Source organism: Cryptomeria japonica, chromosome 8 (assembly GCF_030272615.1).
Source record: "Cryptomeria japonica chromosome 8, Sugi_1.0, whole genome shotgun sequence".
NCBI classification, from domain to species: domain Eukaryota; kingdom Viridiplantae; phylum Streptophyta; class Pinopsida; order Cupressales; family Cupressaceae; genus Cryptomeria; species Cryptomeria japonica.
In genome coordinates this window covers 610281834-610297139 of record NC_081412.1, presented here as the reverse complement: position 1 = coordinate 610297139, position 15306 = coordinate 610281834, and the positions used below count along the sequence as shown (strand labels likewise).

Sequence of the window (15306 nt, the reverse complement as noted above, 5' to 3'; positions counted from 1 at the left end):
TAAATGAGTTACTCAATTTATTTAATTAAGTTCGTCTAAGCCTTTTCTAACTTTTAATTAAAATAAATCACTTTAGTTAATTAATTCCCCTTTTCCCCTTTCTAATTAAATTTACATTTAATTAAATTGCTCTTTGCAAATAAATAAGTCTAATTTATTTGTTAACATCTCCCACTTGTATTTATGCAAGTTGCATCTATTTGATTGAAATAAAGTAATTTTATTTTAATTAAAATCATTTTTCCTCCACTTGCATTTTCCTACATCTCCCACTTGCCTCCTTAACCCCCTTCTAGATTCTTCTAAATCACTTCCAATTTAGCCTAATCCATCTCCTAATTATTGTCACATTCCTAAGCAAAGAGAAGTCACTTCTCAAAGCCTCCAAAGTCTTTGAAAACCATTAAAGGCTTTATGTCCTCAACAAGTTAACCCTCAAAGTTTTCTAAACCATTTAAGGCTCTTACATAACCATTAATGGTTAACTCAACCTTATTACATGATTAGAGACTTTCTCTCTAACTCAACCCTCATCTAACCCAAGGGTCTCATCAAACATTCATGGCTTTAACCCTGGTTATCCCTTTAACCCTTGCATAAGAGTTTACCCCTTGGGTAAAAGCTTTATCCAATGGATAACCCTAGTCTAACCTTAACCCTTACCTCTTAAGGTAACCTCCATGTCTTCTCAAACATTTAATGCTTCTTTCATCTCCTCTCAAGCAACCTCTTGTTGACAATTATCACCATTTCATTGGTGAGAATTGTGAATATGGAATGATAACTTTCAATCCTAGCCCTCGTTAAGATTATCCAATCTTGACCATCCATTTCCCTATTTTCCCTATAAATAGAGCTCTCATTTTGATAGATATAAATCTTTCATGCATCTAATTTATAGCCATTTTTACTAAGCATCTAGCCTCTCTTTGTTAAAACACATTAAGCATTTAGAAGCATTTTCAATATCATAGCATATCCATGTTAGACTAGTATATCTTGTTAGTATAGGATTACTAATCTTTATCATAGCATCATATTCATACTAGTTTAAATCATTCTAGTTTCAATATTATACATGTTGTAGGAATGCATTCATACTTATAAGCAAACATCACTTGTTCTTGGAGTTGTCATTCCTAAGCCACTTTGCTCAATGATCTGAGAGAAAGAGTGAGACCTTAGGAATCTTGTGAGATAGAGAACAATGGGACACCCCTTGGGAAGTTGAGCTATTCAATATAGCTCCTATAACTTGCACCAAGAGTCTCATTGGTGTGTGGACACTTTGAAACTTGACTTTCACATTTATGTCGCCCTCATTTCCTGCACACAATAGTATTTTGACTCCATGCCATCTTTTTTAAGGTCATGAAGTTAGACAATTCCTATTTCTAATGTCTAAATCTATATATTTAAAATTAAATTGATGTGACAAAATTTGGTAGAAGATACCTATCAACTTAAGGGGTGAGAGGTTTATTAGACGAAACCTCCCCTTGAACCTTATTTGATTCTAACATTTTTTAAGGGGGGTAGAAAGGAGAAACACAAAATTATGGAATGGATCCAACAAGAAAAAAATGGAGGTAGAAAGAATGAATTGAAAAAATGCAATTTTTCTCACCCAAAAGAATTTTTTGTTTATATTGGATCACCAAAATATGTGATGCTCATAATTCACCCAAGAACAATGAGAACGAGTCAAATTTTAGAAAATGCATTTTAGTGGGCCATTGCTAAGAGGCAGCTCCCTAATCACTCACATTCTCATGGAAAAAGAAAATCCCATAGGGGTGGAACCTACGGTTTGTTATGTTCATAAGGAATAAAAATGTCATGGGTGATAGTTGTGTTATTGCAATGGTTTATTTCTACATGGTGTTTATGATTGATTGCATTATCATGATTTATTAGATGAAATTGAGAGATTAACTATTACAATATATTCAAGTCAATATTTCTAATTTCTCTTAATGTTTTGGATTTTTTTTCTAGTTTCTTACCAAGACATCTTTTATGGGTTGACCATGAATTTGAAATATTCTTGTGATATGGGTGCTTGTGTTTGTTTGATTTGTTGCAAGATTTTTGTTTGGTCATAAATTGTTGCTTCAATTTGATTTTCATGAGCTGGCAAGTTTTCCCTAATATCATCTAAGATTGTCTTGATCTGACCTTCTTACTCTAGAGAACATTTAGTGTAATTGTTGAATAAGAAAGAATGAAGAATGTATTTTTTTCTTGAATGCCTCAAACTAGGATCAAGGGATTTCAGTTTTATGAGATCTCTTATATGTAACTAGCCTAGATGAATGCAAAAATTAACCTAATCTACTCCTTTTATTTTTCCTAAGTTTAAATACTATATAATTACTATATGGCTCAAACAAATTTGTTAAATGGACTAATTAATCTAAGATCTAGCAAAGAGAAGGAAATTTAAGCTACGATGTAAATCTAACAATCCATGAAATTCTAAACTAAGAAGAATAATGAATTTAATTCATCAAGTGTTGGGAATTTTCTAATTATTAAATCTACAATAACTACTCAAGGTAAAGACCTTATGTAAAAGATGATTGGTGCCAATGTAGGCTTCCAACCTTAGGGATCCAACTTTGTCTATACTTTTTCTCACTTGTCAAGACCTTCACTTAATGATACAAAATAAAAGGGATATCAAGTGAAAATAGGAGTTATATGCAAGCAACTTAGCATCTTGGAAAAACATCATTTGAAATTCTCTCAAATTGTTATGGAAGTGTCAAATGTTTATGAGGGTTGCAATGTGGAAGCTTGCTCCTCTACAAGTGATTCACTATGGGAATGAAATATATTAGCAAGGATGGAAAGAATTCAAAAAGGTAATTAGTCTCCCTTAAACTAATAGGGGGTGATTATAGTCGAAAACATCAATGATGGGGTTAATTAGAAGAAGATTGAAAGGTCGATTAAAAGATCATAGAGAATTGATTAGGGGACAACAAAAGATCAATTGTGAAATAAGAAAAGATTGATTTAGAGTAAACAGAAGAGGAGAATTAGTCAAAAAGAATAGTGGTTCAATCAAAGATTGAAGATAATTCTCAATTAGAAGCACAAGGGATGTAGTTTGGATGGAATTGAAAGTAATCATGCATGTCAAAAGACTTGCCAAGGTATGTACCCAAGCAACTCTGAGGTATCTAAGGCAACCCATCAATTGAGGATCTACAAAAGATATTTGAGAATGCACAAAGACTTGGAACTCAATTTAGGATTTGAAAAAAGATGGTCAAGAAGCTAAATAAGTTAAGGGATGTGCCATCAAGCTTGAAACTATTAATAGAAAATATAATTCACACCTTCATGGATCATGATCTTGATTGTCAAATCATAATTGAACTACCATATCAACCCATGCAAATTTGATCACTTACAATATCTAGATTAAAAAAACATTTACCGAAAACAATTTAAATGTTCTTATGTAAAAAAGTATTTATCTAAGAACACTCCTCTCAACATAAACAAAATAATATTTTTAAGTAATATAAAATCAATGATATATCAAATCAAACAAAATCACTTACAACCTTCACATAAAATAATGTAAACCATAGAAGAAAAATAACTTTTCAACCTTACCAGGGGGAAATATTCTATTTGAAAACTAATCATTATACTTCGATTGATAGTTAGAACCCTAACACCCCAAGGTCTTGAAATTCATAATTCAATCAATTTGTGTATACCCTCTCAGATGGAGAAATAATTGCATTTTACACAAATTGACATCCCACTTCAGATAACTTTGTTGATGTGTTTCTTGGCCACACAAGTGTAAGCATCATATGGACCTCCTCACCACAAATTATGCATATTAAAATAGGCATTTTTACTTTAAGTCAATTCCTAAATCTGATGGGAATGGCTAAAGCTTGTTTGGTTTCCACTTGGAGAAAAGACAAAGAGCCAAGAACAAACAAACAAAGGTATTGATAACATGGAAATTATTGAGTTACCTTTAATTACATCCATACTTTATCCTACTAATGCTAAAATGTCTTATTAGATCTTATCCATTGACCATAATATTCTTTTGAGCTCCTTTAGAAAAGTAGACTTAAAAAATCCTAGGACGATATCAAAATACCCAACTTGGTAACTTCTTAAACATTGAAAATTACATTCCAATAATCCATAGAAGAAAGAAACTTATCCAAGTGTAGTTCTCCTCCAACTTGTAATGAAAGTGTTATAGTCAAATGGCCCATGACTAGACATTTATGTAACATCTTCAACAGAGACTTTTGCAGGCTCAGAGGACCACACAAACAATATTTTGCAACCATATACAAATGGATGATAGGTACCTTACCTGTTTGATTGGTAGAATATGGAAAAGAAATATTTTGTCCTTCATTATTGCCATACTTTAGCAGTTCCAGAACTTTCTTAGCATTACAGAGACTGTACATCAGACTGATGTCTGCATCATAATTGACACCATGTATAAGCAGAGTCAATATTCATTCCTTGATGTACATAATCAACGCTGTATATAGAACTCACCTGGATTTTTATGACATACAGTTATGGGGATGCATCAAGTCTAGGCTCAAATGGAAATCCCACTAAATGGAAGTCCCTCCTCCTGGGAAAAAATGGATCAGATGGAAGCCATTGCCATGTGTTCCTGCAGAGATCATGAACAAGGACATGGGGATTTCTGTGGGTGGTGATGTATATTTGATTTCCTAGGCCTGAGCAAACAAATGGGGCATAAAATGCCAGTGGTGCTGAGAAAACCCTGCAGATTTCAATGGGTGCCGTCCTGATTTCCACCCATTCCTTTCTACCAAGATCAAGCTCCCATATGATAATCTTTCTGGCAGAGTCTTCTGTTTCATCTCGCTCCATAACTCTTCCAATCATCAGAAGGCGTCCACAGGATTCAACCAAGGAGGGTGATGCTAATGAAGAAGGCATCTGCACTGTCAGCTCAGACCAGGTTTCAGTAACTAGATCAAAAACTACAGCACCATAAGGGAGCTCTGTAATGCAATAGAAGAGGTTATTACACCATACTCCTGGATCAGACCCAAACTTGGCTTCTGCCAATGGCTTACCACACATCTTCCATGAATTTTTTGAGGAATCAAAGACCTCTGTCAAGAGCTCATATGTGTAAGGAATCATGGTTGGCAACCCGTTTTCTCCAGAGACCATGATCTTGTAGCAATTATTTGAGGAATCCACAATCATGCTGACCTTGTGGATAAGGCTGACTTGTAGCATTCTAGGCAGATGCCTTAGGGTTTTGGTGATGGGATTGCATATTGAAAGGACTCTGCATTCTGCAACTTGATTTCCAAGGCAGAGGAGGCTCCCTGATACTGCTAAAATGGATGTACAGGGTGATATTCTCACCGGTCCACTTTGCAGCTTTATACTGTTGTTGGCAGGCCTTATGATGGTGTGCCATTTGTTCATTGATGGATCATAGGAACATGATGCTCTTCCAATTGTGCAGAGCATGAACCATGGCTTTGGAGTACAGACCCTTGACAGGGCAGTCTGGAATCTTTTTGATTGAACCAAAAAGTTCCATCTCCTGCAAACACAACGAAGACGAAGTATGCTTGTGAGGGGCAGATATGAGAAAATTCTGTCCATTAAATCCTCTGGTAGAGCACTCCATATATTTACTCCGTCATCAGCGGTGAAACTTGAATCCTTGTTACTATGATTAGTTTCAAAATCGGCTGCCTGATCCCTCATAGGCTTATCAGGCCAGCAAGCCGCATGGGTAATTCTATCACATTCTGCCAACATTGAGACCAAATAGTAGCAGAAAACACCCCCCACTCCTTTTTCTTGCAATTGAAAAATGGGTAAAAACCTTCAAATGGCAACAGGTGAAATAAGTTGGCTAATAATGCCCCCTCGTTAGCAGCAGTCAGTAAAATAGACAAACTAGCTTGCAATTAGTCATACCCTGAACCCCAGGCAGAGCTTCTGATAAATTGCCTTGCAATTAGTGATGCCCCCGAGGACTTTGGTTACTCTTGAAATAGCAGCACCCTAAGCAGTACTTTCAGATTAATAACTCAGGCAGGCAGAAATGTTACCTCAATGCAGAGATGGATAAGAAAACCATGCTCTGTATTCTTCAATCCCTCTTGAAAGTAACCAAGCATAAACAATAATGATGAACCTTCAAAAACCAAAAATAAACAATTTCTAACTCATAGAGAGAGGTATCAGTCAAAATGGTTTTTTACTTTTTAATGCTAAAATTCTCATCAATGATACCATACAGAAATTTCATGACAAAATTGATTTGAATCCCTACTAACAAAGTGATGCTTTCCTCTGCAACTTTTTGTGATCATCGGCTCTCTGTAGTATACCCGTCTCAGCATTAACCATTAGAAAAGCACAAAACAACCATCTACTATGAGTTTTATTCTCTCTGGTGTCATCACCCTGACAATACCAAGTCAGAACCTCTCATGCAGACACAGAATCAGACTCTTAATAATTTCCTCTCACCAGTAGCAAAATCAATCCCTCATCTCAATACTGAAAAATACAATCATTGAAAATGAAATACAAATCATTCAAGCTTCAAGCTCTGCAATTTCCATACTCTTATCTTTGCCACCAAAATATAGCCAAAACTAAATCTCATATATATTCTCACCATGCAGGGCCCAACTCTAGTCTGAAAATCTCAACCATACATACAGAAAGTATCAAACATAGAACAAATATGTGCCTTCCTCACTCAGGACAGAGAGTTTATCAATATCTAAATGAGAACTCACACCATCAAAATCAATACACACAGCTCAGAAACCCAAAACCCCCTGCAACTACTGAATGGCAGCTACTGATCAAGAACAAAATTATAAATCAAAATCTTCCAGTCTAAAATAACCAAAGGATTAGAAAAACAAAACTTGAAAAAATATCATCTCAATTGATGTAGCCAAAACTTGAGAAATACATGCTCTGTGCTCCTGATCAGCAACCAGCCACCATCAACACCCCTCAAAACTACATGGGCATCATCCTCAAACATCCATCATCCTCAGGCCTGCAACACCCCCACACCCCAAGATTTTTTTCCTTCCCTCAAAACAAAATCCAGAAAAAACTACAATAAAAAATTGAGATTACTCCTCTAAATCAAGCAGGAATTCAAACTGAACCTACAAATGCAAATGAAACAACAAACGAAGCCCAGAGGAAGGCACAATACCCAAAACAAAAAACAAAGAAATAAAGGAACCAAGAGACGAATCCAGTGCTACACCAGATGACACAGAATTCCAGGAACAAAACTCCTTAAATTTACTGAGCTTTGTCATGAATGCATGATGACTACAATTTCTTCATTTTTCCCAAAATCCAAGGAAATCTGAGATAATCAGAGTATCTATCTATACATAAATGTAAGTCCCTGAAAAAATTTCAGGTATCAGAGAATCTATGACTGAATACCACAGACAGATGCACAAATTAAACCGCTACCATCTGCAATTATATGACGACCACGATGATGATCAATCCAAACTTCAAATAATTCAAAACTCTTAACCAAAGGTACGTAAAATACGGGGAAATTATGACGTCACGTCATTAAAATCTCGTCCTTTTTTAACTCGACACGATGTTGGCCAACTATAACCCCAATTTAGCCATCTTAACAACACAACACCCCCTAATTTTTCCCGCAAAACGACAAAGATGCTGAAAGCGACAGCGTGACGTGGCGCAACTATCAATCATTGAAACGGAACTAATCGCCACGTAAACAGTTTTACACGTGGCAGGGAAGCACCGGCCATCAGGGGTTTCTAAATTTTGTGACGTGGGCAGGCCTCATTGGCAGAGGGCACGTGAGGCTGGACGAATCTTATCTGCTGAATGTATTTTCAATGGTGTTCTTGGATTTTTTTTAAATAGTTTAATTAATTGCTTGGGTTTAGGGTTATGATGTGGGGTTAGGTTTTAGGGTTTATTGAAGTTTTTATTAATGAAGAGTGGGTGAGAAAGGGACACCACAAAGAGGATGGGTACGTAAGGTCAAATTCCCAAGGGGGAGAAAATTGATTGATTTGAAGGGTAAGGGCCCCACCCTAGGAATAAGCTAATAATGCTTAGAAGGAAGGGGATGCTTTTATATTCATTGTAATGATGTGTAATGTGGAGGGGCCTTCCACTTACCTATCTCATCAATGTTTATTCCACTTACTCCATGATAGATTCTCTCTATCTATCTCCATTAATGAAGCAATAGTACGGCTGCTAAATTGCATTTAAGAGAGTAATTAGGTCTTGTTTGCAAGTTTTTGGGCAGCAACAAGAGTCCTTTGTAGATCCATTTTTGTGTGGGTACTTGTTGGTATGAGACCTACTAGGAGTGTTGCCCCCTTTACATGACTATTAGACATGTTACCCCATCCTTCCTTCACCTGGGTTTATGGGCCTTTGTCTCCATATCCACTACTTTCTATGGTGTCTTCTCTTTTAAGAGCAAAAGTCTTACACATGGGCCCATATAAATTGGGATAACAAGGTTTGGATATTATATCAATTAGGGTTCACTAGAGGTTATATTGTTGGGATGTTTGCCTTCTAAGATTATGCTCAAGTTATATTGTGTAATATATGCTAAGTTGTGGGTTCTTTGATTTTATTATGACATATGTTTTCAGGTTGCTTTCTTGTTTTCGTAATTGTAAGACCTATCTTAGAAGAATGTAATGATGATGGATGAGCTACTGCAAATTCAAGATCAACTCAAACAAATTCAAAACAACAACATTCTTGACTTATATAAAGTATTTCAGACAAAATCATGCTCTGTTGTATGAATTTTGTTAAGTATGTTCAGTTATATGGACTTAATTTCCTTTGAGAGTTGTACTTTTTTCTCTTTAGCTACCTTTTGGTAGCTTTATTTTTTTTAAATTTGTTTTACTTAATATAAAAAAAGGTTGTGGATTCTTTGTGATCAAATTAGTTTTTTACAACTACAAGATTTTTATTTCTATTTAGAAGGGCCTTTTAAATTTAAAATCTAAAGTTGATTGAGTTATCTTATATTTAAGGATTTTGACTTTTTTATTAAGAAGGGTCTTCCAAATCTAAACATTTAGTATGAGTTGAGCAATCTTTTTTTTTTAAATCTTTTCAATCTAGTATGAGGTGAGCTACCTATTTGAAATTTTGTTTTCCTATCTTTAGAAATCTTGGTCTTATTAAGCTCACTAACCTTTATTTTCACCCAAGAGCAAGCATGGCTATAGACCTCTCTTGGCCCTTTCTTAATTACATCAAGCTTCCAAACCCTATATTTTAAGTCACTCGATCCATTATGTAAGGCCTATCCTTACATGTGCTTACTATAACTCTTAGAGGTGTCCAATATAGTTAATGATACCATATCAAATTTAGATGGATCAAGAATTGGATGTAATCATGGTGTCTGGAAATTAATAGCACATGACATTAATGAAATTAATATATTTAGTTGAACAAAAGATAAGAAATATATGTTGAACCTAACCTGGACCAATGAATGTTACTAATGCTTTTTCCTTATTCCTTGATGAGGAAAAAATCATGAAAAGAGTAAGAGCTTCATCATTTCATGAAATCTTCAAAAATGATTTAAGTGGGACCAATAGTTAGTCATGTACTAGTATGTCTGGGAACAACTTCAAGGAAGTAAAAGAGGTAAGTAATATACGTTAAATAGTATTCTCGACTATAAGAAAATAATCAAAGATAAATTAGATAGATTAAGTAAAAGGTCGAATTTAACATGTATGATTTCTTTTTATTAAGGTTGGGTTTGAATTGTTAAAAAAAATGGGGCAATTGTTTTTGTAATGAACAAAAATGAATGTTCACAAGTTTAGGCGTGCAAGTTAGGAACTACACCTATTTCACTAAATATTACATTAGAGAGAGGAGACGAAATCAATAGATTCAACGTCAATTGTGTGAGAAGGGTTGAATGTTGATTGGATTCCACTCTTGTTTTTGTTTGTGTTGAATTGGATACTGAAAAGATGCAAAGTGAATAATAGATCTAGGGTTAAAGATAGAAAATTGACATAAACAAGTAGTTACATATTTGGTATGAAACTATAACCACAAATTTGAGATGAGGAAGATGAATGGAACCTATGACTAGAATCTAAGCTTAAATGTGTGGGACAATGGTGCTTCGAGTGACCCTATCCTTAGAATGTTGGATGTAGATGAAATTAACCTTTCTAGAATTAGAATGATACTCAAAATCTACCCTAGAAGTTTTGCAAGAAATTTGTCAAACATAGATGTGTGAGGCAACCATGTCCTTAGCTTTTCATGCCTACATAAGCTAGATTTGATCATCTTTGTCTACTCTACCTAATTATAGATTTACAACTCCTAAACCTACCGCCTACACATAAAAGAAGAGAACAAGTATTGTGGATAGGGGTTTGCCTAAGAAAAACGTCGAGTTTGAAATTAATCCTTTAATTGATTTGAAATTGAAAATGTAATGGAAGTGTAAAGCATGCCTTTTAAGAGTAGAAGATAGATCTAAATTGAAATGCTTGAAATTGAAATGTTATACCTTGATGAGTCTTACCTTGAAGTCTTCATGGAAGGGTTGATGTTGTCGTGTAGGATGTATGATGTCTTCATAAGATCTTGATCGTGGATGTCATCTTAAATGCTTGAAATTTGAATACTTGACCTCTCCTTCAATGTCTTGAAAATGCTTGCTCACTTGAATTGAATTGAATTCAAACTTGAATCATGTGGAGAGGATAGATGAACTTGTTCAAATAAGGGAGTAAGGATTGCTTTTATACCCTACATCAAATGTGTGTAAAATTTTGAGATTGGCCAACACAGGAAGGGAATTTTGGCCCATATGTCATGACCAAAATTGGGGCCCTTTTAGTAGGACAAGGGAACCTAGGGTGTCTTTATCCAACCAATTAGAGTTGAACAAAGGTCTATAGACCAAATGCTAGGTGAAGTTTGATAATTGAAGCCGATGTGAGCAGGATCAAACATGGTCAAAGCATAAAAGTCCTAAAATCCAAAGTGAGGCCTAAGTGAGGATGAAAATTGTATAAGGATATAATTTACAATGCTACATTTAACCCCCACTTTAGTGGGAGTATGAGCCTACACTCATACTCTTGGTAAAGTACATAATAGAATTGAAAAACTTTCATCGAGATATTAAAGAGGCAAGACACACCAAGCTCCTAAGGACTTAGGATCTTATCAATCTAATATCAAGATAACAGGAGCAACACGTGAATAATGAATTTACATGTCGTGGTGTGTGATCAAAATGTATAAACCAAATCTTGTGGTGTGTGCACAGAGTGTAACAAAGAGCAGAGTGTATGCCCCCAAGTTAAAGCAATTGTATATGCCTTGCCAGTGCTTTAAGGTAGCATGCATACATCCAAAAGATGAGCATGTTGTCATAATGAAATGCCCCCATGCAAGGAAAAATCAAGGGAAATGAAGCACATGACAAATAAAGAGAACATAAGGGATCCACTAACTAGGGTTAATATCCACATTTGAGAAATCATCTGTATCAAGTATAATTCCATTGAATTGACCTCATCCCCCAAAGGTAGTGGAACTACAAACACAATGGAAGGAGAGAATATAAGATGAACAACAAAAGTCTTTTTGGGTCAACAAAATAGAGACCAAAAAGAGAGATCTCAACACTTTGCATCGTCCCAAGTAGACAACACAAAGGCACATTTACGACAATAGAAAATGTATGACATAACACAAATATGACTTATATCTGTAGACGTCTAAAAATGGTCAACGCTTGTGGAGTCATACTTTAACATTTGCGCATTGCCTTATTTTAGGGTTCTTGCATCGCATTAACATTTCTTCTATGTTGCGCACTTGGTCTTTATCATTTGCGAGCATCGAGTCCTTCTTCTGCATTGCTCATTTATCATCATTTTGGACATCATCAATCCTAATCGATGATAGAATTAGGGTTTTGTCCTCTTGTCAATCTTTCAATCATCTTTAGCTTGTTAGTAATCATTCGCGATTGTCAACTTGTCAATCTCGTCATTTTGCGATCGATTCATCATCTATCCTTGTCCTTGTCAATCTCATCATTTTGTGATCGATTCGTCATCGATCCTTGTCCTTGCCAATCTTGTCATTTTGCGATCGGTTCGTCATCGATCCTTGTCCTTTTCAATCATGTCAATTTGGATCAATTAGTCATTGTTCCTCATCAATTGGCGCTTATCAATTTGATCTCCTTGTCAATCTTGGTCAATTTGTCATTGATTTTTGTCAACCAATCTCAATCATTTATCAACATTGATCCTTTGTTAATCAGAATCATGATCGTACCTACATTAATTTCTTGTTGTCTTGACCTAATTCCTTGTCCTCTTATTTCTAGGGTTTTATGATTTGTTCATTTAATCCTTTTCTTCTTCTTTGTGGGTTAAATAAATCTATTTATTTAGTCCTAGGTCTCTTTCATGAATTAATTAATGGATGAAAACCTATTAATTAATTCACCTAATTTCTATTTCATCTTTTTCCTCAATTTTCTAATTTGCTAATTTCTCCTAATTCCTAATTTCTATTTCAATCTTGTCATAATTTGTCATAATTTGTCATACATCTTGCATAGCAACTTGCCATAATTTGTGCATAATTTGTCATACTCCTTGCATAGCAAATTGTCATTTGTCATAATTTTGCCATTCTTGATTTGAATTTCCTTTCAAATCTCTTCATGCTAATCTTGTCTTCTCTCCAATTTGTCTATAAATTGGATGAGTTTATTCAATCAATCAATCAATCAATCACATTTTTGAGTAGCCTTATGCTGCGAATTTCATCTCTCAACAACTTGCTTTCTATTTGCATTTTGCACTTGTAGGTGAGATCAACATCAAATTTGAAGGTGAAAGAAGAACAATGGAGCCACATGAAGGAGATATCTGGGTCGGTTTGCTTCAATTTCATTCAATTTGAATATCTTGTCTTTATGTCTTCATTGATTGGATTAGGATTGCTTTCATTGCAGTTTTAGGTTTTGTGATTGTCCTAATTGCTATTTGTTTTGATGCTTCTCAATTTCTTGATCTACATTTTGCAAATTAGAAAATTGAGGAAAAAGATGAAATAGAAATTAGGTGAATTAATTAATAGGTTTTCATCCATTAATTAATTCATGAAAGAGACCTAGGACTAAATAAATAGATTTATTTAACCCACAAAGAAGAAGAAAAGGACTAAATGAACAAATCATAAAACCCTAGAAATAAGAGGACAAGGAATTAGGTCAAGACAACAAGAATAATCTGCACAAAGAGTCTCTCCCTAATAAAAGGCCTTTGTCTTCCCTAATAAAAGGATTTATGTAAAGGATGGGATCAGAAAGGACATTTTTTTCATGAAGGGATATCTGGAATGTCAATGGGATTTGAAAGGACATTTTTTTCATGAAATGGAAGGGGATCGTTTGGGATTGGATGGACTGGGATATCTTGATCTTGCTCGGGGAATGGAGTGTCAATAGGATTTTGGATAGGATGGACAAGAATAGGGGAATCATCGTGAGTGTCTAGGAACATGGGGTCCTGGTCAACAATTGGATGGGATGATAAGGTTTCGGGATCTTGATCTTGATCTTTTTTAAGACACGTTTCTTCATGCTCTAAATTATCCTCTTGACATGGGGTTGGACTTTGGATATTCATGGGGGATTTTGACAAGGGATCAATGTTTTGGCATGAAGGAAATGCACTTTGAACATTTGTGATGGATTCTGGCAAGGAATCAATGCTTGAACATGAGGAAGAGGGACTTCGAATGGGGTCCTCTAAAATAGGTAATGGCAATAAAGTGCATGGTGGCATTGGGTCTTGTATTTCTGAAACATGACAAGGATGTGCATCATGAATTGGATTATCTTGGCAATCAATTATGGATAGCCCTTGGATAATTTCATCCTTGGGTGTATTGTTTGATGAGGACAATATGGAAGGTTCTTGTGAAACTTCTAAAGGTGTAGGGATAGATGCCACTGGAGATTCAATTTGTTTGTGGGGGGATGAGGCATTGCTAGATAGAAGTGTATTATCTTGATCTTCCTCAAAGAACTCACTTGGTAATTTCCTTAAGATCCTTGCAATAAGGCCACCTTTCTTTCGAGGTTTTGACATAGTTGTATCTGGAATTTGAACTTGTTTGGAAAGGAGTTGGTTCTGGTCTGATGTCATGTTTTTATTTCGAACTAGATGTTGATCAAATTGGTTTGACATGTTCAAAATTTGGCTTTGTGCATGTTGCAAGTTTTGTTTTTGAATTTGTGATTGTAGTTGTTGATACTGAGTTATCCATTGAGTTTGTTGTTGATACTTGACAGTCGGTTGTACATATTGTTGAAATTGGACCATTGGTTGTGTTGGTTGTATATGTTGTTGATTCGAGATTTGATTGAATGAAATTTGACCAAATGAATTTTGATTTGGGACTTGATTGAAATTTGTGCTTGTTTTTTGAAATTATTTCATCATCTCTATTTGAGAGATGAGAGCTGGTATGTCTGATCGTTCGATAAGAGCTTTTCCATCAATTGGCTCAAATTTTGGGTTTGGACCTTGAAATATTTTAAATGTTTTGGACATTTGGGATCTAATCTTCTCACTATTTTTCACTTTTTGTTCCAAGATCTCTTTTTCTCGAACTAGTTTTTCCTCTAGTTTTTGTATTTGGAGCCCTGTTTCATCATAACAAGTTTGACTGATATTGCCTTGTTGTTGGGTTGGATATAATTGTGATTACCTTGGATTAAAATTCGATTGCATTGTCAGTTGATACGTCAAACTTTGTTGCATCATTGGTGCTTGGAACCTTGTTTCAATAGACATGTCACTATGCAATGTTTTTAGGATTTTTGATTTTAAAAGGATGATGTATGATATGCAACTAAATGCAACCTAAATAAATGAAAATGCAATCTATGGCAAGAATGCAACCTATGTTTTTGTTGTTTTTCAAGATTTGGACAATCTTTTTGGAATGCAAACCTAAAGACTCAACCTTGGGAAGTTGAAATGAAGCCAAGACCTTAAAGGACAAAGGACCAAATGACAATAGGACAAATTGACAATGTCTCACCTATATGCTTGGATACTAAGCTAGGTTTGACAAAAATGATATTAATGAAAGGACAAATTTTAGACAAGGTCAAGACTCCCTAACAACAACTTAGGGTATCAT

General features: G+C 35.1%; 1 protein-coding gene across 1 annotated transcript; it reads right to left on the bottom strand.

Moving 5' to 3' along the window:
- Window positions 1-4129: 4129 nt before the first annotated feature.
- On the bottom strand, window positions 4130-7559 carry LOC131071765 (F-box/kelch-repeat protein At3g61590). Its single transcript, XM_058007716.2, has 2 exons — window positions 4558-7559; window positions 4130-4474 (listed from the first exon to the last, which is right to left on the bottom strand). The coding sequence occupies exon 1, from the start codon at window positions 5818-5820 to the stop codon at window positions 4579-4581; it is 1242 nt and encodes a 413-aa protein (XP_057863699.2). The 5' UTR covers window positions 5821-7559; the 3' UTR covers window positions 4130-4474; window positions 4558-4578.
- Between the last annotated feature and the right edge of the window lie 7747 nt (window positions 7560-15306).